At 33.2% G+C, this 22,065-nt stretch overlaps 2 protein-coding genes and 1 pseudogene across 5 annotated transcripts; 2 read left to right on the forward strand and 1 right to left on the reverse strand.

Moving 5' to 3' along the window:
• Nucleotides 432-8,549, forward strand: LOC109351011 (protein ENHANCED DISEASE RESISTANCE 2-like). Of its 4 annotated transcripts, XM_019592321.1 has the most exons (21): nt 434-768; nt 970-1,044; nt 1,129-1,182; nt 1,268-1,333; nt 1,422-1,483; nt 1,600-1,706; nt 1,814-1,860; nt 1,941-2,041; nt 3,872-3,967; nt 4,077-4,141; nt 4,231-4,302; nt 4,671-4,817; nt 5,068-5,381; nt 5,935-5,998; nt 6,088-6,263; nt 6,638-6,739; nt 6,855-6,905; nt 6,981-7,124; nt 7,548-7,643; nt 7,847-7,948; nt 8,186-8,549. In XM_019592321.1, the coding sequence occupies exons 1-21, from the start codon at nt 553-555 to the stop codon at nt 8,276-8,278; spliced, it is 2,250 nt and encodes a 749-aa protein (XP_019447866.1). In that variant the 5' UTR covers nt 434-552; the 3' UTR covers nt 8,279-8,549. The 4 variants fall into 4 exon arrangements, 3 of the variants coding, with proteins under 3 accessions (XP_019447868.1, XP_019447867.1, XP_019447866.1); XR_002108167.1 differs by lacking the exon at nt 8,186-8,549 and having other exon boundaries at nt 432-768; nt 6,842-6,905; nt 7,847-7,922; XM_019592322.1 differs by lacking the exon at nt 6,981-7,124 and having other exon boundaries at nt 433-768.
• LOC109351014 lies at nt 10,021-12,185 on the forward strand (annotated as a pseudogene).
• On the reverse strand, nt 12,647-18,974 carry LOC109351015 (homeobox-leucine zipper protein REVOLUTA-like). The gene is made up of 18 exons (XM_019592325.1): nt 18,052-18,974; nt 17,663-17,822; nt 17,442-17,527; nt 17,262-17,352; nt 16,993-17,088; nt 16,773-16,886; nt 16,619-16,702; nt 16,321-16,476; nt 16,166-16,240; nt 15,880-15,986; nt 15,595-15,778; nt 15,328-15,516; nt 14,976-15,056; nt 14,482-14,616; nt 13,895-14,229; nt 13,441-13,546; nt 13,155-13,304; nt 12,647-12,898 (listed from the first exon to the last, which is right to left on the reverse strand). The coding sequence occupies exons 1-18, from the start codon at nt 18,288-18,290 to the stop codon at nt 12,749-12,751; spliced, it is 2,538 nt and encodes an 845-aa protein (XP_019447870.1). The 5' UTR covers nt 18,291-18,974; the 3' UTR covers nt 12,647-12,748.

Here is a 22,065-nt window from a genome sequence, read left to right on the forward strand (position 1 = left end):
AAAACTTTTTCTCCAATATATTTTGAGTTGATTTGTTTAAATTACTAAATAATTTGTATGGATTAATGATTATATGATTAAGCCAAAAATATTTTTTTGAGAATCCTTCAAAAAAATTTACTTTTAACAAAAAAAAAAAAATCAATATTCAACTTTCATCATGCAATAAATGTAACAAATTTCATGATTTCAACATGTGCTAATATGGTACATTGGACTTGACTTTTTTTGAAATTTGTTTACAATTGAGATTAATTAGTAAAAAATATAATTTATGATTATTGTTTATAAATTTTAATTGAATCTTTATGATGAATAGTAATTAATAACAATAATAATAACTCTACCTCCCAAATGATAAATGAATTAATAGGAATAAAATTGAATGGTAATGTTTAATTACATTGATTATTAGTATATGTTAAAATAAGAAAGTGGATAAAAGAAAAGAAAGAAAGAAAGAGAGTTGAAAATGAATGGTTGTGTTTGTAATAATAAGACCAAAACAAATTCCAAATTCCAAATTCCAAATTCATTTCATTCACTTCTTCAATGGGAACTAGTGTTGTTGCTGTTGCTTCTTCTTCTTCTTCTTCTTCCTCTTCTCAAAACGACGCCGTTTCAATTGACGCAACTTCTACAATGGAAGGTTGGTTATATCTCATTCGTTCCAATCGTTTTTATCTTCAATTCTCTCGAAAACGTTACTTCCTTCTCCACGGTTATCATCTCCGAAGCTTCAAATCTCCACCTACTTCTACCAATCAGGTTCGTTTTTTCATTTTTTTTCATTTTTTTTTCATTTATTATGCTCTTTTTTGTTTTGTTTACTGTTTTAATTGCTTTTGTTTTCATAATTAGGTTTATATTTACTTTTTATCATAATTGATTTGTTTGAATTTGCTGAATTAAGCATCGGTTGTAGTTATGTTTGATTGTGAATAAGGATCTGAAGCTTTTTCTTCTTAGGATCCTGTTAGAAGTACTATTGTAGACTCTAGCGTGAGGGTGATGGATAATGGAAGAGAAAGCATTAACAGAAAAGTATGTTTATGCTATTTTATTCTTTCATGCTTCAATCTGTTTGTATTAATTGTATGGAATGATTATTCTTTGCACAAATTGTAGGTGTTCTTCATATTCACACTGTATAATACCTCGAATCACGATGATCAATTAAAGGTGAAAGGTTCAAATAGTACATGTTTTTGTTTTCTTTTTATGATTTGAAGTTAAGCCTTTGAATTACAAGAGGTGAATATTGTAGTTAGGAGCAAGCAGTCCTGAAGAAGCAGCAAGGTGGATTCAGTCCTTTCACGAGGCATCTTTGAAGGTAGAATGCAAGGTCTATAATGTTAGTTTTTAGCATGTCGTGGAACGTTTTTGCTGATGAATGAAACTGTTGCTATGAATTGGTGCAGCGTGCCCCTGACATAGTTCATGACACTGTAGGTTGTTCCCAGAGGAGATTGCAATCCTTTCGGTAAGTTACTTAATTTTTTATAGGATGCATTAACAGTTTGTATTGCAACAACACTTACAAGTTGACTGAATCAACAATCTTTTATTCTCTTAATGGTATTGTTCTCATTCTTGCAGACTAAGTGGACCGAGCAGTGGAAGTCGTCCTAATCTGGTAGATTGGACTCTTTCTTCTTCTGATGTTGTCGCCCCCTCACCGTGGACAATCTTTGGTTGCCAAAATGGTACCTTATTTGGTTGTTTGCTGTTTGAGTTGCTAATTTGTTACTAAATTTTGCATTGGGCAAGTGCTCACTAAAAAAATTATATATGTTTTATGAGTGTAACATAGGCTTACGACTATTCAAGGAAACGAAAGAGAGGGATTCATATGTGAAGGTTGGAGAATTTATTTTCAGTAATTATTTGTTTATTTTTATAATAGAAACTTGAATACTTGAATGTGGTCCAACCTCCAGAAATGGGATGATCACCCTGCAATAATGGCTGTTGGTGTGGTTGATGGAACTTCAGAAGCTATTTTCCAGACTATCATGTCGCTTGGTCCTTCAAGATCAGAGTAAGTCCATTAAAGGCAATATCATGTTAACAAGGAAATATCATCTTCAATTTAGACTGGCTAAAATGATTTGAGCTACTCATCAATATTCAAACTCAATCAAGCTCATTTTTTAGTTATAAACAAGCTCTAGTTTGAATATAGGCCGAATTATATGAATAAATCAGGCCCAAGCTTTATAGGCCTAGCCATTAAAGCTTGTCATCCAGCCAACCATGGATGGTCTAGATTAAGAATTACTTGAAGATTTATGAACTTTTTGTAAAAAGCTTTAGTTTCTATTTTTTTCTTCATCTTCTAGCATAAACATGCCTATTAAATACTTGCGTAACAATCTCACATAATACTACGGCAATAAATTTGATAAAGGTAAAGAGCATAACCATGTCACAGATCAGTGTTGTTAAATAGCCGCCATAGCCCCACCATGGCAGATGGCCGTGGCTTTTTCTAGCCAATCGCCATTAGCTATTTCAAAAAATCCACCATATGGCCTTATCCGCCATTTACACGAAAGTGGCGGTATGGCAGTGGAAGCGCCATGGCGTAAAAGGCAGAACTCAATGTAAATGGGCATTTCCAGGTAGGTTTGTTGAAATAAATAGCGGACCGGGTTTGGTTTTTAGGCCCAATTCTGGGTTAAACCCTAAATCCTTTCTATTTTTAGAAAACTTTTCCCCTCTCTGCCATTTCTACAGTCTGCAACCAGCTTCTGCCTCTGCCGTTAGTGTCGAACTGTTGCTGTCTGCCGTCATTGTTGTCACCGGCTGCCGTCACCTCCCCGTTGTCGTCTGTGGTCTCTTCGTTTTCCATTTTCTTTATTCTTCTTAACTGTTATTTTATTTATTTTAAAACTAATACTCTATTTTTTTATGAACTGCAATTTTGTTTTTTAGTAACATTTTGGTCCCTTCGTATTTGTAATGCTGCATGTGCTGGTATGATGTATATGGGTGAAAATTGTGTATAACTGTGCATGCTTGAGAAATAATGCACAGGGTGATTGGTGGAGAATGGAATGATACCATTTGTATTTCATTAACAAAATTACATTGGAAAACAACTTTAGTTGGTGCATAGATTTCGAGTAGTAGTGTCATCATTCTAATCCATAAGATAAGCAGTTCTGTATGTTCAAGGCCTGTATTTGTTTCATGATTGAAGAACTGCCTTAAAAAAATGATAAAAACTCATGGTGGATTCTGTCAATTCTCATCAGTAATAAACTATATGCAAAGCAAATTTTAGTTGTTTATTGCAAAAGTAATATAATTAACTGCAATCTGTGACCATTGACTGAAATCATTGAATTCAAAATCCCCTCCGATGCAAAAATTTCACCAAAAAAGTTCTGGGGCTAAAACTCTAACCATAGTAAAAAAAGAAATTCAGATTGAGAATTCATTTCCTAGCAAATTTAAAACGTTACCCACATCCTCACCTCCCGAGTTGGATTTTAATTCCTTTTATGGTGGGTTTAGATCTTTAGGGATTTGGTGTCAGATGTGACTTGAGAAAAGGGTTCATAGGACTTGAGGATGGTGAGTGAAGAGATGTGTAGAAGGGTATTTTTGAAAGAGTGTCTGTCATGTGTGGCATGTGACACTTTGTGACACGACTTAAGAGAAAACTTAACGGCGGAGTCATTTTGCACACACTACAAACTTTAGGGGTTGCAGTGCACTTTTTTAAACTTCAAAGAGACAGAGGCTACATCACATGACCCAAACACCAAGATACTAAATTGCATTTCCCCATTTTATATTGTCAAGTCCTTTTGCATTATTTTATTATTGATGATTACTATTGTCATTAAATATTGACTTGTAGATGGGATTTCTGTTTCTACAATGGGAATGTGGTTGAGCACCTAGATGGTCACACTGATATTATCCACAAGCAGCTATATAGGGATTGGTTGCCTTGGTAAAACCTAGCTTTCGTTGCTTATCATGTACCAATACTTGTTTAAGGTTGTACCCAATCTGTCTTTTTCCTAGTAATAGATTTATTATTTGCATATCATATTTTACAGGGGAATGAAACGAAGAGATCTCTTATTGCGGCGCTATTGGAGGAGAGAAGATGATGGAACCTATGGTAGTAGTGATTTATGGAAGAAACTATTTATGTATGCTCCTACATGTAATTCTGAATGAAAATAACATCTTTGGTTTTCTTTGTTACAGTTATTCTTTACCATTCCGTGTTTCACAAAAAGTGTCCTCCCTGGAAAGGCTATGTCCGTGCCTGCCTTAAAAGTAATATATGCTTAAACTGTTGAAATAGTAAACATGTTTAGTCCATTTCATTAGCTGCTCTTGTACTTCACAGTGAAACAAATTTGATAGTATGTAACAAAATTATTTGCTGGACATGTCTAGTCCATTTGTAACATACTAACATTCTTTGCTTTCAATCATCTTTAATCTGAGCTGAAATAATTTACCGATTCTTAAATTATTTTACTTCTTTTTGAGACTATTGTCATCATCATATTAAATTTATTACCCAAGGAGTTCTGAATTTGTTCTTTTAGATTTCCCAGTGACTTTGAAAGTTCCTAGATAAATGGATTAGAGGAAAAGCCATGAGTATCTGAAGGATGATAACTTGCATTCTTTTGTAGGTGGAGGTTATGTTATATCACCAGCGAACAAAGGAAAACAGTCGGTTGTAAAGCATATGCTTGCTATTGATTGGAAATTCTGGAGGTCTTATCTTAAACCCTCATTAGCACATTCGATAACCATTCGAATGCTTGGAAGAGTTGCTGGTAGTTTTCTTTTCTTGATAAATTTATATTGCTGGACATGTTGGTATTATGCCTGCTTGCCTGCATTTACATTATATCATTGGATTCATTAATTGTGAGAGTGTGCCTCGGCACAACCGTTAGGTTTTTTACCTTGTAACCCCACTAAATGGGAGCCTCGTGCACTGCTCCACCCTTTTTACTAGATATGTTAATTGAAAGATTAATATTTAGTTTATATTTTACTTATTAATTGCTCTTGCATTTGCAGCATTACACGAGTTATTTAGAGCTAAACTAGGAAATTGTTCTTCGTCTGGTTATTCATCTGGAGATTTGATAAGAAATAGTTCTCTTCGTCTAAAGGAAAGAGACATCACCTCTGAGTCTGATACCCAAATTCAAGCAGGAGATGAGAAAACTCATGATAACTCAGTCGGTGAAGTAGATCAAACACAATCAGAGCATGCAAACCTTGTTAGTCTAAATGACGCTGATGATGAGTTTTATGATGTTCCAGAACCATCAGATTGTGATGAGTCGGAATATGGATGGATGGCAGAGTGTAGTCACCAGAGGTCTCAGGTAAAAAATGTTTGAAATAGTTACTTGTATTACGCAGAAAAGAAATGAACAATCCAAAGTCAAATGTTAGTTTTTGTTTTCAAAATTAATTTAGGGATGTTCTTAGATATTTGTTTCAATTTATATTTGGTACCAGTCAATCAATACCACAAATGAGCTTTTAAAATATCATTTAGTGGAAAAACTGATTTACTCTATAGAGGGCATTCATAGGCACAGTTGTATCTTGGCATAACTTAAATTTATGCATTTTCATGTACTCTAAATTTAGCATTTCATCTTTGTTATAACTCATGGGGTGCTTACTGCAAGCATGTTTGCCACTGCTCAGCACATTCCAAGTGGTACATTCAGAGACAGGGCTACATGCACATATTTTAACTTGCATGCCTCATAGTGCACATATTAACTTAATAGCATTTTTGTGAAGCTGGATGCCTATCTTGTATTATTCTTTATGCTTTTATCAGTTTGCTTTGGAAACTATTGTTAAACTTAGCTTTTGCTTGATTTGGTGTCTCCATGTCCCCTCTTGTGAATTTGAGAATTTCAGGATGGTCGCCACCAGAAGTTATCAACTGCTGCTAGTTTGGTGAAAAGACTGCATGATCTTGCAGGTCATTAGTATACTCTTTGGTCTCATGTCGGGATTATTCATGATTCTATTTTTTCTGACAATTAATGCCTAAAAACAATTTCACTGCAGTTCATAAGAAAGGTTACATGGACTTGCAAGAGATGGTCAGAGAAGAGAGTATCTCATGCTCCTATGGATCCACTCTTCCAAAAGATCCTACTTGTACATTACCTTGCAGTGTGACAGAAGCAGATCCTTCTACTTTCCTGATTCGTGGAGAAAATTATCTTGAAGACCGCCTGAAGGTATAAGCAACAGCTTAATATCACTTATGTGACAATATTATTTGCCAATTTGAAGGGGAAAAACTGTTTTGGTTGTTCTGCCTCATGTGCCTGTTTCATTTTCTTCCACTCTGTTTCTTCGCTAATCTTCTATGGGCTGACCAAGCACAAGATTGTCTTTTCCTTCTAAATTTTTCAGTTCAGATGCTTTGATTAAAGATACTTATTGCAGATCTAACCACCAATGATATGCAGTTATTTTTTCGTTATTTGGTTTTTGCCCTTGATGTAACCACTAATCTTCTAAAATATTACAATCTTTCTAATCAAAGTTAAAATACTGCCTAAACTCTAAAGTGTCATGTTTATTTTATTATGGGGGTATTGATTACTAGGTTAAAGCAAAGGGAACTTTGATGCAAATGGTTGCTGCAGATTGGCTGAGATCTGACAAAAGGGAAGATGATCTTGGCAGTCGTCCTGGGGGCATTGTGCAGGTTGATTTTTGCCTATATTTCAGTGGTTCTTGTCTTTTGATTGTATTAAACTGTAGCCATTGATTACCAACTTATGATTATAGAATAATCAATTTGGTGAAGTGTTTACTTGCAGAAATATGCTGCACAGGGAGGGCCTGAGTTCTTCTTCATTGTCAACATTCAGGTTAATTATTAGTCTCGTTCTTTCCTTGCTCTTAAAATGTTGCATCACATTAACTTAGGTGTTTCTCTGAACCAGGTTCCAGGCTCTACTACATATAGCCTAGCACTGTACTATATGATGACTACCCCTGTGGAAGACTCTCCTTTGCTAGAGAGTTTTATCAAGGGTGATGATGCCTTTAGGAATTCGAGATTCAAACTTATACCATACATATCTACGGTTAGTAAAAGTGGTCATGGTGCAATCTACTCCAGTTGCATAAGCTCTTCTGTCTATGTCGTAGCTGAGAAGTCGTTCTTTCCCACACGAGTTCTTTTATTAGCAAATACACAAAGCAAGCAAATGATATTATATATATGTATATATATATATATATATATATATATTAACCCTTTTCTCAGATAAATCAATTCCATAAAAGACAGGCAAATGATATATTCCCATTTTGTATTGGAATATACTTTTCTTCCTAGGTTTAGTGTTTGGCTTGGTTTCACTTGATCACTATATTCTAAGTAATGATCTCTATTAGAATCTCTGATCCTAGTTTCATGGATGTTCTAGTTAAGAGACCAAATCTCTTCTATTATCATTATATGTGTAGCCCATGATAGATTGTGAGTTTCGACTATCGTGTTTCAGGGTTCATGGATAGTAAAGCAGAGTGTGGGAAAGAAGGCATGCCTAGTTGGTCAAGCACTGGCAATGAATTATTTTCAGGGAACAAACTATTTGGAGGTAAATTTTGCATTAACGTATAAATATACCTGTCTGCATTGGTGTGGTCTAAGGAAAATAATATAAATGAAGAGGGATACATTACACATGTAAAAGAGTGAATAGGACTCTCAGATGATATGCACGACATTGACGCGTCGTGCATTTAACTGACAATCATGTTACATTTAATGCTCATCTTGAAATGGTGTCATCTATTTCAGCTCGGGGTTGACATAGGATCATCAAGTGTTGCAAGAGGTGTTGTGAGTCTTGTTCTTGGGTATCTCAGCCATCTGGTTATTGAAATGGCATTTTTAGTTCAGGTAAAAATAAAATGATCGTTCTTGCCTTTTAATTAAAACATATTGGTTAAAACTTGTTCAATATTAGTACATAACATATCACTAAAAAATCACAGATGTTCAGATTTGAACCAAGCTTTTAGATATATATATACATATATATATATATATATATATATATATATATGCCAACAAATGAGATAAATTATGTAGGATTTAATGAATTGGTTATTTGATGGTAATAATTGGATGATTCAGGGAAACACACGTGAAGAGCTTCCTGAGTTTCTTCTTGGAACCTGTCGCCTTAACCATCTGGATGCTTCCAAATCAGTTTTGCTGAAGCCATGATCTTTTCAATAAGACTTGTGACAAGTGGGTTTATCAAGTTGCAAATGTATAGAGATATAATTGAAAATTCTATATTCTTGTCTCCATAAAATAACTTGCAGTAGTGATTACTTTATTCAATTGATTTGAATCTTGCAGCTGTTTATTTTGTGCTGTGGGGCATTGTTAGGATGGATGATGACATGTTTGACACTAATCTTTGTAAAAATGTAAACTGCATTTGTTCATTAGAAACCACTTATGGGTCTTTTCAAGGTCCATCACATTATAAGTGAATTTCTTAATATAATAAAAGAGTTATTCACACATACAAAATAATTAAAAAATTACATTATTAGTTAGGGTTAAAAGAAAGAAGTTATAGGTTCAAGTCTCATTTACAACAAAATACTAACATATTAACATGTGCTTATAAAAAAAACTCTATTATTTTTGGGGTATAATAACAAGGGTATTTCATCACGTTATAGATAAGAAATTGATCCTTTTTGGAGAAATGTCTCTCTTTTCTACCAAATATTGCTTTTAGGAATTAAATTATTGGACATTTTTTAGTTTATCTGAAGATCTAATAGAATCGTATACTACTAGACTCATGTCGTCTTCTTTTTTTATCTTTATACTATATATCTCTCAAAGCCATATTAACCTCAATCACCCAAATCCTTATTTCTAGATTTACCATCTTTGTTAATTCCAAGTGTAGGCATATAAATATTTACTATGATTTTTGCCTCATAGTGATATGATAAAAGAAATTAAGTTGAGAATGGTTTCATATCACAATTTATATACTTTTTGAAAAGCATAGAATTTTATTCAAGAGAAGTATCAGAAATACTACGGTCTTAATATAGTATATAATCACAAATTATGGTCATATCATCATAATTTATTTCGAATATTACATAAATTAAAGAAAACGCTTGTCAAAGTATACCATCATAAGTGAGTCAAAATTTGATAAACAAATGCTGAAAAATTATAAATCGTAAAATTAATTATCAGATCAACTCTCCTAAATATTTGATACACTATTGAATCAATTTGCAACCTTAATATTATGACAAATAATAAAATTTTATGTTTTATCATATTATGAAAAATAAAATCTAAAATAATTACTTACTACTTTGGTGAAAGTTTAAAATTAATTGACCAATATACATTATGTCAATGTGGAAAGGGTTTAAACTTTTTAAATATATAGTTTTACTCTCTAAATTTATGTGTTAAGTAAAAGATAAGTCCTACTGAAACATATAATTTTATTTCAAAAAATCAGCCTCATACCTATCAAATAAGATGATGTTGTGGAGAATAAAAAAAGTGTAAGTTTACAATTAAAAATAAATCATATGTCAAGTAAGAACTAATATACTTTCCCACAAAATCAATTTACAAATTCTCTTGCACACCCAAGAAAAAAATAAATATAGTTTATAAACCAAAAATGTTCCTAAGGAAAAGATTTCGATTCTTGGGATCAACATTTATTAAGATAAACAATCATATACCTTGAAAGATATTAGTTCCTTACCCAAAGTATGAGAAAATACATTTGATAATATCAAAAAAATAAACCAAAATACATAAACACATTACTATATGAGAATAAAGTATTTTCTTATACTATGAGATACTTTATTCTCTTACTACATTGTACACATATATCACCTTTACATGTCTTTTACAGAATGTATAAATTATTTCATTTTTCATATTGAACACATTGGATTGGCAAGATCTCACTGCTCAACTAGGAAAGTAGTTAATAGTTACCCAACTTAACAGAAACAACTCTAACTTACTTTATTTGTCTGAAACAGATTTATTTTACCAGTTTCTGCAATAAAATTTATCATTTATTTATTTAACTCCTAATCCATGATACCCACAAGAGTGAAAGGTAATAAGAATCTCATTTTTGCTTTGATTCTTGTACCTTGTCTTTATGTTTTGTTACTTCAATCCTCACACTTTATCTCTCTATGTTTATACTGTGTTGCATTGCTTCACTTAAACAAACTCATCTTGTCTAAGGTATTTTCCTTCAGTTCCTTTCACCTTTTTTTCTGTATTTTTCTCTATTTTAGCATTAGATGTTGCATGATTTTTCCTTTACTTTTATCTGGGTATCTTTATTACAAAATAGGGTTTGGAAGAAAATGTTAAAGTTTGAGGCTTTTTAGTTGGATATTGCTCTTATACAAAATTGCACTATGCTTAATTCCATTGTGACTCATGTTGATATGAACTATACTTACTTGATCTGGGTGTTTTTATTCATTTTCTTTCCAAAATGGATACATATGTGGAAAAAACTGAGGCTTTTTTAGATGAATTTCATTTTTACTGCATTTTGGGTAAAAATACAATGCACATGATCTCGTTGTTATACATGATGATCCAAATTGAGCCAAACACTCTAATTTCCCCTTAAATATCTGTCATGTGTATAGCATGAATGTATTTTGATTTTACTTCATTTCACTCATTGTAAAATTTTGAATCAGGGTGTTGCTGATATGAAGGACTCTATGTTTTTCGACAAGAATTTTAATGGTCTTCCTGATGAGGGTTTTAACGATATCGTCAACTTTTTCGATTTCCCTTTGGAAGATGTAGAATTCAATGTGGAGGAAGACTGGGATGCTCAGTTTAAACGTCTCGAAGAGCCATGTTTTGATGTTTTTCCTGTTGCATCATCTGGCATGTGTGGCAGAACTGAGAATAATCCACAGCTTGGGATAAGTTTCCCTACTTCTGTGAGTATTCTTCCATGATTATTGTCTGCAAAATGCAAACTATGATGTTTACTTCAGTGCAGTGCACTTATATTTGATGAATTAGCTATACATGATTTTATCATCTGAAGCTGAAATAAAATCACCAAGATTTCACCTTCTCTTATAATTGAAACACATACTATAGTCAATTGATCAACTGTTTTCGAGATAAGTAAGTATATTCTTTTCTTGTCGCAGCTAATGTTTTGTTTTTCAGTACTTAATTGGTTTGTTTTTGTTGTTATTTGTTTGATACATTTGGCATTGCAGTGTAATGGAGTGCCACAAATAAAGCAGCTTGCACAAACTGCTGTACCTGCTTATGGAAAAACCATTTCCGACCCGAATGATTCCATTGGAAAACATTTGCATCAATTCCAAACCACTAGTCCAGTTTCAGTTTTTTATAGTAGTAATAGTTCTTCCTCAGCTGAGAATTCCAATGTTGATCCACCTACCGTTCGAGTCAAGCGCTCTCGAAGTAAACGCCAGCGTCCTTCAAGCTGCAATTCCGTATTCTCGATTTCTTTCATCCCTACTTCACCTGCTTTGCAAAAATATCCAGAGACAGATACAAGTCTTGCAGAGGAAAAGATCTCTCCCTGCTATGACATGAAGTTGAGAAACAAAGTTGAGAAACAAAATGAAAAGGATCTCTTCCTTATATCAGATCATGTTAAGATGAAGAGATACTCATCAAAGGAGTCAGTTGTCACTAGGAAATGTATGCATTGTGAAGCGAAGAAGACGCCACAATGGCGCGAGGGACCTATGGGTCCGAAGACATTATGCAATGCGTGTGGAGTTCGATACAGGTCAGGCCGCCTATATCCCGAATACCGGCCTGCAGTTAGCCCTACCTTCGTGCCATCATTGCATTCAAACAATCACAAGAAGGTCGTAGAGATGAGAAGCAAAGCTATGCAAGAGGCTGCTACGGTTCCATGTTGTCGTCTTCAAGCCTTTCTAGAAATTCTGTAGAGTAAGATTATGTTGGATTTTTATGGAGGATGTAACCATAGTCTCAAACATGACATCCTCTTTGTGTGCAGTTCAATTTCTAGTCTAATGTTATTACTGCTTAGCAAACATTTGTTTAATGTAAATTTATTGGCTAAGGTAAAATAGAAAGTTGTGGGACAAGATCATCTTGAAAAATAAAGAGATTGAAAATGGTACATGAATGTTTAAATATATGAAATGACTCACTTCTGCTTTATAATTGGAAGTAGTCTCTTCACATATGGTCTAAGGCCGATAGAAAATTTACCTTTACGAGATCGTATCTAGAGGGAGTCTCATGCATTAGACTTGCATATAAAGATATATCACCTTTATATAACTTTATGTGTGCTTATGAGAGAATCATTGATATTGCTTGTTCCATGTGTAGGCCCATGTAATATATGGAACAATAGATGATAGATTATAAAGAATATTTTTTATTGTTTCATGAAATTGATTTTCAGTCACTAGCACTAACAAAAATGTACTAGATTAGTTAAAATCATTCTAGTCTTTTGCACCAAATAAGAAATGAATTAAATGTAAATCTAATCCTACTATGAAGATGAACAAATAAGGAACAATTTCCCTTTAAAAACTTGTACATTTTCTTTATACCATATTCATATATATTGAAATGGGTACAAGCAAGGCTATAAATACTAGAATTGGATTTTCATACAAAAGTCCAATTTATAAAAGAAAAAGCTAAGCAATGAACATTATTATCTTGTTCAGCAAGCACTTTCCATGCAATGGCTTGCTCATATGAAACATGTCTTCCCATTGTGGACATGCAGATCCCACCTGGTAGATAAGCAAACCCCTGAAAGGATTCATAAATCAAAAGGAAATGTGAGGTTGTAAACTTGAAAATTTAATAAAAGATTGATACATCGATACATATAAAAAAACGAGTTTAATTTCGATGCACTATCGTTGTCATATGCCACGACATTTGATATGTTATTGTGTAACAAAAACTTGCACTAATAGGGAATCAAATTGAAAATGAATATGAGAATGTGTTTCTTATTTCTTCATTGTCATTAAGATGTTAACATGTTATTTCAGAAAATTACCTGCTGCATGATCTTAGCAAAATCCGAAAACAATGCCTTGCGTCCAGATTCATCAAATATTTTATCTAATGTTATGTCTTGTAAAGCAACCAGAGTTGTTTCCATCATATCAAGACCAGCCTGGTTTGCAAAGATGAACATCGGCTGCGACTGCAATACCGATTAGAAAATCCGATAAACATACATGGAATGGAAGGCTTTAAACTTCAAAGGACTATTATCATTATACACTTCCAAGTTCATTACATACAAAAGCATTAAACTTGAAATAACATCATGGCATTACCTTCAAAGAACAGCACAAAATAGCATCCTGATGATGCCAGAAATGTTTCAGTACCAAGTCCCCAACAAGAGTATCAGATCTCAGCAACTCTGTCCCCAAATGATAACTGTTTTTCGATAAATGATAGAGAGAAACATATTAGTCGCACTCTAATCATGTTATTCAAACATGTTTAAAACATTGTATTTGACATCATATACATTTATCTCTGTCTCATTTACCTTTTATCTTCTTTGCATACATGTCTTTCAAAAACACATCAAACAAACAAAGGGACAATGTATGATGTCCAACAAACAATTTCCGAAGTTATTCAGCACATGTGTGCAAGAAGAAAACGCCATTGTTGAACTAAATAATTCTCAATTCAACTAGATAGGGAAAGTGGCAGGCATGTATTAACTTTTAGATAGTTAAAAATATTAAAAGATATGGTAGATATATGCCGACTTGCCTATAACTCTGACAGATCCACTGAGCTAGCGTAAGAGCTTCAGGAGAGCCCGGGGAGAGTTTTGCACTGACAGCCGGGTCTATACCAGATGGAGATATAGCCATGGCAACCCTCTGCACAGAAGAAATCACACTGCGGACGTACTGAAGTGCCATGCCTGCAACATTATCCTGCAGACTGCTGTCAAAAGGAAACTGAAAGGCTATAGTCAACACCGACCGATTGGTATAACATGACGATGCATCTCCTGCAGCATGGCTTGTTGCCAGGCCTACTTCAAGACCAGATGTCAAATCCAAGGTTCGATTTCCTGTCGTCGCATCCTTTTTATCACCCTGAAAAACAACACAGTAACATGATTCCATATATCGACATCAGTAACAGTAGTTCCTTTCTAATAAACACAGTACTTTTTTAGTCTGTATTCAAATATTATCCTATGTTTATTCGGGTAAGCACGTGCAGTTTAATAATCTGAAGTCACTAGCTCCTACTATAGCAAGGGGAATTAACTTAACTAAAGGACTAGCATGATGAGAAAAATATCTCATCAGAGAAAGTCAGATACAGTGGAAACAAAACTTAACTGGTTTTGAATCCAAGGGGATAATGCGGAAACCGGAGGGCACCAATGGAGCATCATCTGGAAACATTTCATCAATTGGAGCAAATATTAGCTCAGAACAAGGCCCCACAGAATTCTCATCAATTCCACTGCATATCTGTAAAAATACAAAAACAAAATCAGCAGAAAAAACCGAAGGTTCCTTAGTACCCATCTATTAATCACAGTCTTTTATTATACTACGCATAAATGAACTACGTTAAGTGCATCCTTGTAGAGCTAAAGAATGCCAAAACCCTCCTATGGGCACAAGTGTATATAACAAGTTAGAAAGAACTTTTTTGGTATAATGTTGGGAATGAGATTTAAGCCTATGACATCATACACCATTCTTCAAATCCATGATGATATTTTTCCTTAAAAAAATAGTAGACAGTTGCAATATACCAAAACAGTAAATACAATATGAACAGAATACAGATGGTTTCTGACGATTAACTAGAGTCAAAGGCAGACCTGTAAGAGATGAATGTCCCGAGAAACAAAAGCATCTTCTTGAGCAAGAGAGTGACCTTCAAGCCGGACAACTTCAAGCATCTGAAATGTAAAGACAACATTAGCAAAACTCTTGCTTGAGAAAATGAGTGCCTAAAGTGATCTGAGAACAAATGGTTAACATCACTCTACGGAGAAGCATAACAGGCACGGATATATACCAAATCTTAGCTCAATGGAAGTATGCATCTAACATCTAAGGAATCATAAAGAACTTTATGTCACACAAGACAAAGTCTCTCTAATGGATCCCACTACATGGATGAAGATGCACTTCCATCTGGAATCCGTGCCTGGGCAAGGGAATAAATACCTCTTCGTGTTCAATCGTGTGCCCAAGTGGCATGATTATTTGATTTCCGGTGAAACTTGTAGGCCTCGTTCCAGGATATGTATAGGAGCCAGATTTAAGTGAAGCAGCAGAATAGGCATCAATGTTAAAATCAGCCCACTCTGAGCGATGCTCCCTCAGAAAGCGAATCAAAGCTGCTGGAGGGACATTCTGAAAGTAAAGCAGAACGAAAGATGGTCATATAACATTAAAAGGAAATATACCATGTCAATGGTTTCTCGAACTCACCTGGAGTAACATAGAAGCTTTAGCACAGAGAATTCCTCCAAGGGAAGTAAGCGGTGTCGCTAGATTAGAAGTACCACTCAAATTCTTGGTTGAATTAACTGAAATAATTATATCCTCAGCACCATCACAGTTCACGACAGACCAGCCATCGTCATTGAATCCATTGACAGCATGGTTGAAGCCTCTGCAAGTTTAATGTATCATTTTTTCAACCAATATAACAGGCCATTTTACAACATCAGGCTCAAGCAGTTTTCAAGAAAACAAATTATTACAAGTGGCTACCTGCTCAACCTTTGGCTGAAAGTTCTCAGAACAGCCGGTTGCCTACCCAAGCCATATACCACTTCACCACTTGTTTCCTGAGCTATTTGCCTGATATAGCGAAGTGCCTATACAAAATCCATTGAATCATTACCCGACTTCTTAGAATAAGGCATGGGAGTGATATACTTCACAGATTTGGTCAAATGATTGCAGTTCAAAGTTAGAATATTGTTCACATAATCACATTAATCAACGGAAGTTATCAATAGAACCTTACTTCATGACTTAACAATATTGAACTTACCGCAATTGTCATTTTCTGAGCTACCACTTTTGATGATTCATAAAGTGGTTGCAGCACTTCTGGCACACTCCAAGGCTAAAAGAAAAACATTAAGCAGTTTAATGTTTACGAAACAAAAATGGAAGTATTATAGCTAAATTGTCAAGAAGTCAAACCTGAAGGTTTAGGTGGTCTACAATGTGGATGATTGACCCTCCACCTTCACATGGTCGAATCAAGTAGCCGCTAGATAGCACTTCAGCCCTCACAAATTGAGCGGCAGCTGCTGCATCAGGCCCAGCACCAGAACCGGACAGTGACCTCTCACAAACCTACAGAAGTGAAATCAAAATACATATAAATCATTCGATAACCTCCCTTCAAAATGAGAATTAAAAAAATTAGGATTGACACGGTTTCATATTAAATTCTACGCAAAATGGTAATATTAAAAAACAACATAAATCTACTCACCACAAGACTGCCATTCTCTAAAGTTGTTGTGTATCTTAGAGTCCAGAAATCCCGAGCAGGAGCCAGTGTGGTTGGGGCATATGTCTGTAGCAAATGTGACATTTACTCACAAGGATCAAATAAATGGGTGATACAATTCGCATTCGATAGTCACCTGTGTGTAAACAAGTTCAATTGTCCCTCCATTTCCAGCAGGGACTGTTGTGAAAACTTCTAGACTCCGACACTCTCGAAACCAAGACAGACGGTCTTTTAGGATCTCCGCAACCTATTGAAAAAAGTTGAGATTAGCAATTCACGATTCAGACAGCTTACAAACTTGCATATCAAGAAATGGCATAAAATTGCAACATGTAATTTCTCTTCTTATTTACCTTTGTAGGTTCTAAACTAACAAGACCACAAGCTCGAGCTGCCACTCCAATGCAACCTTGTGAAATGGCAAAGATCCCAACCGACTCTGGACCAGGCTGACAAAAAGAATTATATAAATAAGTTAATAAACTTTCAGTAGATAAAATATGGCCCCCATATACAAACCGATACAGTATCATAATTATAAAAACAAAATTTATTATCAACTAGAAGTGTGACCACTAATTTATTTACTTATTTTCTTGTGAGGAAATATAAAAGAATAAACCTTCATTCCGGGCATCTGGACCCAGTCAACAGCGGTTCCCGTAGCCTTTGAAAGGAACTCTGTCAAAGTCTCCTCTGCAATTGATAGAAATCTGCAAGATCGTGTAAGAAAATGAATCTGAGGAAGCTTGATAGGAAAAAATTGTGGAAAGCTCAAATCATAGACTTCATTTAAAATTACCCAGCAGGAGTGTTTGCGTCTCTCATATAATGCTGGGGAGTAGTAACCGCCGAATCACAACTTGCATCAGCAGCTCGTGCTGATGGCTGCAGTTGAATAATAGTCCAAACATACAAATCATAAATAGTTGAAGCTACAACTTCACTGCCATTAAAATATGCCTCAAAACCATGACATCAGACAAAAATAAAGTAAATGAAAATCAATTTTTATATGCTTACAATACGCAATTGCTGCCGCATATAGCCATTCTCGCATACCAACAATGACACCTGTTTCTGCAACCGATTGTTTTCCTCCATCAACAACTTGTTCATTGCACTTAGTTTCCGATTCACGGTATGAAGACGTGAAGCCTCTTTTCTCTGCTTCTCCCGACACCTGCATAAATGAACTCTAAACCATATCACCCGACTATAATAAATAATTCATATAGCTTCAATTGAAGTTTAAGCCTTAAAATTTATTACAATTTGAAATGAAGAACCATAACACACCCTTCTACCCTCTTTTTAGTATAACATCCAAAAGCTTCAACTGAAAGTGTAAAGCCTTAAAAATCATTACAATTTGAAATGAGAAACACCGCAATTCGATTCGGTTCAATTACCTACGATTCTGGAACCAAACTTTGATTTGCTTTGGCTCAATGTTGGAGAGAATTGGGCAGTCTCTGATTAACTGTTGCCTTCTCAAGGAACTAGGTTTCGGGCACTCCATATAAACCCTTTCAAGAGCTTCAACTTGTTCAGCCGTGTAGCGCACGTATTTACCAGAATCAAGGTGTTTATCAATGCTGCTACCACCACTGCTGTTACTTTCTCTGTGCTGAGTCCCACTCATTGCCATATTCTTCAAAACTAACCTCACAATCACACACTTCACAAACAACACTATAAGAAGATTCTTGTACTTGTAACTCTTTTCGCTTAGTGGGTAATGCTTGAAATGCAAAAGGGTATATATATAAGGACAGAAAAGATTGTATTTTTCTGCAACCACGGTTACTGGGTACTCTCAAGTGTGGTTAAAAACCAACCAAGCTAAGAAGTGAAACATCAAATAGTTCCAAAGTGAAAGAGCAAAATCCTCGTTTCTTATGAACAGAAAACGCGTATTGCTTTAACTACCAGTGAAGAAAACAACCTGCGTGAAAAAAACAACAGTTTTATAGTTCCCATAGAAACCAGAGATTTTTGTCTTTGTCTGAAACAAAAAACCCCACTTTTTTTGTTGTGTTGTTATAAGTTATAACTTCTATGCCATAATTGAGGGAGTTTTAATTTAAATTTGTTTGGGAAAAAGATATTTGTGATTGTGAAAGCCATAAAAGATTGAAGCTTTGATTCCAATGAGAGAAGAAGGAGCTTGAGAGAGAAGGAAGGAATAGAGGGTAGTTTGGGGAAAGTGATGTTCTTTATTTCTTAGAAGAAGAGAAAGAGAATAAACCCTAATCGTATATTCATTCATATATATCAAAGTTTCAAACTTTGAACAGAACAGAATTACAGGGAAAATTTGAAGAGTGAAGTGATCTGAAACTGAAAGAGTGGGAATAAAGTGAGAGAGAGAAGAATATTGAAAACCATACTATTAATGTTTTTTATTTAAAAATTGTGTCTTATGAGTAATATTTGTTAAAAACAATGATATTTAAATATCAAAAGAAATTATTTCTTAATATTACAAAAAAATTGTGCCAAGAAGAGTGTATTTACCTACTTCCACGGTGCTTCTCTCATGTCACATCATCGAGTTAGAGATTATATGTCCTCATTTTTGTTTCGTATTTTAGTCTCGATCCAATGAAAAGAATTCAATGAGTCTCGATCCAATGAAAAAGTGACGTTGAATTAAAATGAAAACCTTTAAAATCATAAAATAATATTTTTATATTACTTGTAATAAGATGATTAGTTAGAGCATCTATAATGGAGAACAATATTTTCAATTTTTATTTAGGTCTCACACATTATTTTATAATTTATTACAATTCCATAAAAATAAGAATGATATCTACTTTTTCTTCATAATGTCAAACATTATTCTTATTTCAGTCTCACAACCTACCCTAAACTTTTATATTTTACAATAAATATAGCATAATATTAAGAATAATTACTTATTTATTAATAAATTAAAAATTGTTATAAATATTAGAAATCAATTATAAATAAAAAATATAATTTTGATGTTGACATATATGCAATCAGTGGAATTTTCGTTCAAGGAAGACAAATTTGGGTTCTTCTATTTTTTTTTTCGTTTCTGCAAAATTATATTTTTTGTAATGATTCTAGATGTTTTAATGTTTTTCAATATGCTTATGCTTGTATTTATTCCTAGGTTATATATTTTCATTGTCTTTCTCTCCTAACAATGAATGTTCTTATTTAGTCAATTTTATTCTTATTTAAGAACAAAACACAAGGAATAAGAACAACACAATGGAGAGTAGAATAAGAATGTTCTTATTTATTAAAAACAGCCTTAAGAACAAATGTGAATGATTTTAGGGACACGTGTATATGCTTGTTTTAGGACATACAATCCTCATTCAACATCATCACATGTTAGAACCAATCTTCAAAAATTTCATGGATACATTAATTCAGAGAAAAAATGTATGCACTGACATTATATAAGTTTTATATGCTATTATTAGATCATATATTATTTATATTTAATTATTATTGACTCTTAAAAAATAATACAAATAAATAGTATATAGTATATTAAATGTATATAAGTATTTACACTAACAATGCATTTGTCAATTAAATAATATTTTTTACTTTAGTGTAAATATTACTAAATTAATTAATTTATCACTTATTTATTTATTATTAAAAGTAGTAAAAAAATATTTTCTATTATATTAATTGGCAAATAAAAAGTATTTTAATAAAAACTATTTGTTGTACATAAAATGTCAAAAGATATATAAAAACAACTTGAGGAAGGGTTACCTCTTTGTTCCATGTTATTTGTTAGGGCATAAACACATAAACTAATGTTCTCAAAAAGATATATAAGAAGGACTTAGGAACTATTACTTCATTTCTTCTTATTATTTCATAGCACAAAAGCTAGTTATCATTCTATAAAACTCTTTTGCATAGTTTCACACGGATAAAAATATATGAAAATATCATTAAATTTGTCGATAATATATATAACATATATTTTATGAATTGATGAAACTAAACCATTTTCTCTTCCCATTAAAATTGTTTTAGTAAATAATGTTGTTTTGGTAACTAATTCATGTATTGTAGCTAGAACTTTTAAAAACAAATATTGTAAGTAGCACTAACCCAAAAATTTCAAAATAATTTTATAAAAAATATCAAGAGACAAATATATCTAACTCACATAGACTTTATTTTGTAATTATATTTAAGATTTATCTCTTAAGTCACACCATTTATACTACTTCACTGAATATTCGTTGATATAAAAGTACTAACTATTAATATTAATAAAAAGAATCTAAATTATAAAGCTTAATCCAATATTTGAGTTTTTAATTTGTTTAAATCATAATTGTTTTTACTTAAATTTGGTAAAAAGGGAACAAATGCATATATCATCCATGATTAAAATCTTGACTTTTTAATTTATCTTAATTTAAACATGTAACTATAGATCATGCTTAAACCAACAAGACATTGGTCTAGTGGTGTAAGACCATACTATTGCTTGAGCAAATAATAAACCTCTTATTGCTTGAGCAAATATAATGTTATCCCAGGCTTCTGCTATTTCTATACGCCTTTGTTCCTCTTTCGCGTTTTTTTGTCCTCTTCTTGTTTCTCACTTTCTTTTGTTCTTTTCTCTCAATTCTTGAGGGCGACACTCGTTAGGATAAACAACCACAAACCCTAAAAGAGATTAATTCTTTACCAAAGAATATAAGAGATACATTTGATAATAAAAAAATAGATGTCAAAGATTAAATTGCTAGAAATGCATGTGCATAAAATATTTTTATCGGAAACATACACTACCCTTATTGTCATGTTGGATTAGAATCTAATTGATCCACACTCATATGATTCAAATATTGGGGAGGGTATAAAATAAAAGTCCTATAAAAAATAGAGAGAGAAGGTATGTTATGGCAGTTTGGATATTCTTCAGGTTAAGCAATGAGACATTCAAAATCCAAAAAAAAAGAGTGTTCATTCTCTAGTTAATATCATAATATAATATCTATATAATTTATTATTTATTTGTACTATTTTTTTAAAAGTCGATAATAAATCATAAATAATGCACTTATATTTTGTAAACATATTTTTCTCACTCTCTATTTTAGCTTTGTCAATGTGGACCCTATCAAGCGTCGGCGCACATTAGCCGCTTGTAAATGAGATTCTATAATTCAGTGTCACATTCTGAACCTTTTTTGGATCTAAATTCGGAATAAAACTAAAAGAAATCAAAATTCAATAGAAAATGAAATAGAATTTTATTAATTAATATCGTGGCATTTTCATATATCCCTGCTTTTTGCATGCGCCAAAAGTAGTAATAAGTCTGGTTCACGCATCACAAATATTTCAATTTAACAAATGTTTATGATTATTTTAATTTTTCCTCACATAACAAGTCAAGAATC

This window comes from Lupinus angustifolius, chromosome LG06 (assembly GCF_001865875.1).
Source record: "Lupinus angustifolius cultivar Tanjil chromosome LG06, LupAngTanjil_v1.0, whole genome shotgun sequence".
In the NCBI taxonomy this organism is placed as follows: Eukaryota; Viridiplantae; Streptophyta; class Magnoliopsida; order Fabales; family Fabaceae; genus Lupinus; species Lupinus angustifolius.